The sequence below is a fragment of the Triticum dicoccoides genome, chromosome 2A, assembly GCF_002162155.2.
Source record: "Triticum dicoccoides isolate Atlit2015 ecotype Zavitan chromosome 2A, WEW_v2.0, whole genome shotgun sequence".
Taxonomy (NCBI): domain Eukaryota; kingdom Viridiplantae; phylum Streptophyta; class Magnoliopsida; order Poales; family Poaceae; genus Triticum; species Triticum dicoccoides.
Window position 1 is genome coordinate 662,606,827 of NC_041382.1, and position 3,365 is coordinate 662,610,191.

General features: G+C 52.7%; 1 protein-coding gene across 1 annotated transcript; it reads left to right on the plus strand.

Annotated features, from left to right (window-relative positions):
• Window positions 1-6: 6 nt before the first annotated feature.
• Window positions 7-2,861, plus strand: LOC119356059 (pentatricopeptide repeat-containing protein At5g03800-like; the record flags this gene model as incomplete). Its single annotated transcript, XM_037622958.1, has 1 exon — window positions 7-2,861. A coding segment is annotated over one exon (2,514 nt), but the record flags the coding sequence as incomplete, so codon positions are not given.
• Window positions 2,862-3,365: the final 504 nt, after the last annotated feature.

The following is a 3,365-nucleotide window of genomic DNA, read 5'->3' on the forward strand; positions in this document are numbered from 1 at the left end:
CTCTCCTTTCCGGCCCCTCCGCCACCTCCTCCTCCCGCTACCACCACCAGCGCCGCCACCCATGGCACCGCACCCCGCCTTCGCCTCCTCCCCCACGCGGCCGACCCCCGCGCAGCGCACGCGGTCGCGGCCAAGTCTAGCGCGGACGCGCGCCTCGCGAACGCCGTCATGTGCGGCTACATCCGCGCGGGCCGCCTCACCGACGCGGTTGAGGTGTTCGACCGGATGACCGCCCGTGACGCTGCCTCCTACAGCGCGCTCATCTCGGGCCACGCCCGGCTGGGCTCCCCCGTATCTGCTGCCGCGGCGCTCTTCCGCAGCATGCGCCTCGCGGGAGTCGCCCCCACAGAGTACACTTTCGTGGGCCTCCTCACCGCCTGCATCCGCAGGGGCAACCCGCGGCTCGGGACCCAGGTCCACGCGCTCGCCGCCAAGGGACGGTACTCCGGCGGCTCTCTCCTCGTCGCCAACGCGCTCCTTGGCATGTACGTCAAGTGCGGTCGCTTAGAGGACGCTCTGAGGGTGTTCGACGGGATGGAGGAGCGCGACGTGTCCTCATGGAACACGGTGCTGTCCGGCCTGGTCGAGCTGGGGAGGTACGAGGAGGCGCTTGAGCTGTTTGGGGACATGCGGACGGCCGATGTTGCGGTCGACCGGTTTTCTCTGTCAGCGCTTCTGACGGCGGCTACTGAAGGGTTCAGCCTGCCTCTGGGGGCAGCGGTGCACGCTCTGTCTCTCAAGTCCGGGATGGAGCTGGATTTGAGTGTGGGCAATGCGCTCATTGGATTTTATGCTGAGCATGGTGATTCTGTCGAGGATGTGGTTGGTGTGTTTCAGAGGATGCCAGTAAAGGACGTAATTTCGTGGACTGGGTTACTCAATGGATACATGGAATTTGGTTTAGTTGACAAGGCTCTGCGCGTGTTTGATCGGATGCCTGAGAGGAATTTTGTTACATATAATGCAGTTCTCACCGGGTTTTGTCAGAACAAGGAAGGTGTGCGAGTCAGTTTTGCTAGGAAGGCTGGGCTGCAGGGGCTCGGGTTGTTTAGGCAGATGCTGGAGAATGGGTTGGAGATGTCAGACGTCACCATGACTGGTGTCCTCAATGCTTGTGCTATTGCTGCGGATAGGAAGATGAGTGAGCAGGTTCACACATTTGTGATTAAGTGTGGCTGCGGTTCAAGTCCTTGGATTGACGCCGCGTTGATAGACATGTGCGTCAAGTGTGGTAGGTCTGGAGATGCACGTCTGTTGTTTGAGCATTGGCGCCACCAGGAGAGTTTTCACATTGCTTGGAGCTCTTTACTGCTTTCTAGCGTTAGAGATGGAGAGTATGAGAAAGCGCTTTCTACATTCCTTCAAATGTTTAGAAGCAGTGATATTCAGTTCATTGATGCGTTTTTGTTGACTACTGCACTTGGAGTTTGTGGTGCTTTGGGTTTTACGGAGCTTGGAAAGCAACTGCATCTGCTTGCTGCAAAATCTGGGCTTTTGCGTGCTTGTGGAGTTGGTAATGCAATTGTCAGTATGTATGGCAAGTGCGGACAATTGGAAAATGCAGTCACTTTCTTTCAGCGAATGCCTCATCGAGACCTTGTGTCTTGGAATGCGCTGATCACTGCTCATCTTCTCCATCGCCAGGGAGATGAAATATGGGACATATGGTCTCAAATGGAGAGATTAGCCATCAAGCCTGACTCCGTGACCTTTCTTCTGATCATATCAGCTTGCAGTTGTACAGACTCAGATTCTGCAGATGCATCTATGGAACTGTTTCGTTGTATGTCAAGCAAGTACAACACTGAACCTGCTATGGAACACTTTGCAGCAGTTGTGTACGTCCTTGGCTGCTGGGGTCATTTTGATGAGGCTGAACAGTTTATAGCTAGTATGCCATTCAAGCCTGGTGCATTAGTTTGGCGATCTTTGCTGGAAAGCTGTAGCAAGCAGTCCAATATGACACTGCGAAGGCGAGCTATGAGTCATCTACTTGCCCTGGAACCACAAGACCCATCCACATATGTTCTGGCATCTAATCTGTACTCTGAATCAGCAAAGTGGCATTGCTCAGAGAACACAAGGCTGGAGATGCGGCAAAAGGGTATCCATAAGATTCCAGCAAGGAGCTGGACATTTTATGACAATGCTATTCACTCATTTTTCGCTCGAGATAGATCACATCCTCAGTCCAAGGACATCTATGCTGGTCTGGACGTGCTAACTCTTGAGTGCATTAAGGCCGGGTATGAACCAGACACCACCTTTGTCCTACATGATGTCGAGGAATACCAAAAGAGACACTTCCTAATGTACCACAGTGCAAAGCTGGCAGCTACATATGGCCTCCTAATGGCAGGCTCTGGGAAAATTATCCGTGTGGTGAAGAACATCCGCATGTGTGGTGACTGCCACTCATTTCTGGAGCATGCCTCTGCTGCTACCGGAAAAGAGATTTCAGTCAGAGACTCGAATGGGTTTCATGTTTTTAGGGCAGGGATTTGTTCCTGTAGAGATTAGTCTGGTACCATACCAATTTTGACTACTTTGCAGTGTCTTTGTAGCACTGTAGAATCTATAGAAGATATCCTTGTATTGAGATCCTGTACATTGCTATGAGTTTCTTCAGAAGCATTCATGCCAACCAGGGGCGGAGCCAGGCTGGCCGCGTGCCCCGGGCCGCCTTCAAGCATTTCTCCTGGATTTGGGCCTCACGTATTAGGTAGCAGTACATTCACCAAAGGAGTTGGGCCTCACGCCCCGGGCCCAGGCCCTGCGGGCCTGGGGCCTGTCTCCGCCCCTGATGCCAACAGCTGTTCAGTTGACATCATATTCAGAAAAGTATTTTCTTTTGCTCCAAACATTCAGTTGAATATGTTTCTGAGAAAATATCGGTTGAATAATGTCTAGTACCATAAACAATGTGAAAATTTAACATTACAAATCACTTACTCCCCAGTGGTCTTAAAATTTGCTGTTTGCAGTTAGCACACGATACCTCACATTTATATGAATATGATTTCCGGCAGGACTCTTTATGTTCTTGACCTGTTTGCAGTTACTTGTGAGTTGCAACCTTCACAAAAAAAAGCAAGATTAAGACAATGAGGTAGGCATCTTCTATTGCCCTGACCTAACTGTGTACTTACAGTTAGCACTGATGCTCGCGTACAAAATCATTACCTACTGGCTCTTGACTAGAAGCTCCTTCCCTCCCGCACGCGCCGACGGCCGTTCCGGCCACGGCGGCTACCTACACCTGTCGCTGGCCGCTCGGTCAGTGGCGCCACCCCTCCCGCGCCATGGGCCGTGCTCGCTCGGCGCGCTCCTGCGCATCCGCCCGCTCCAGCTCGCGGGACAGCGAG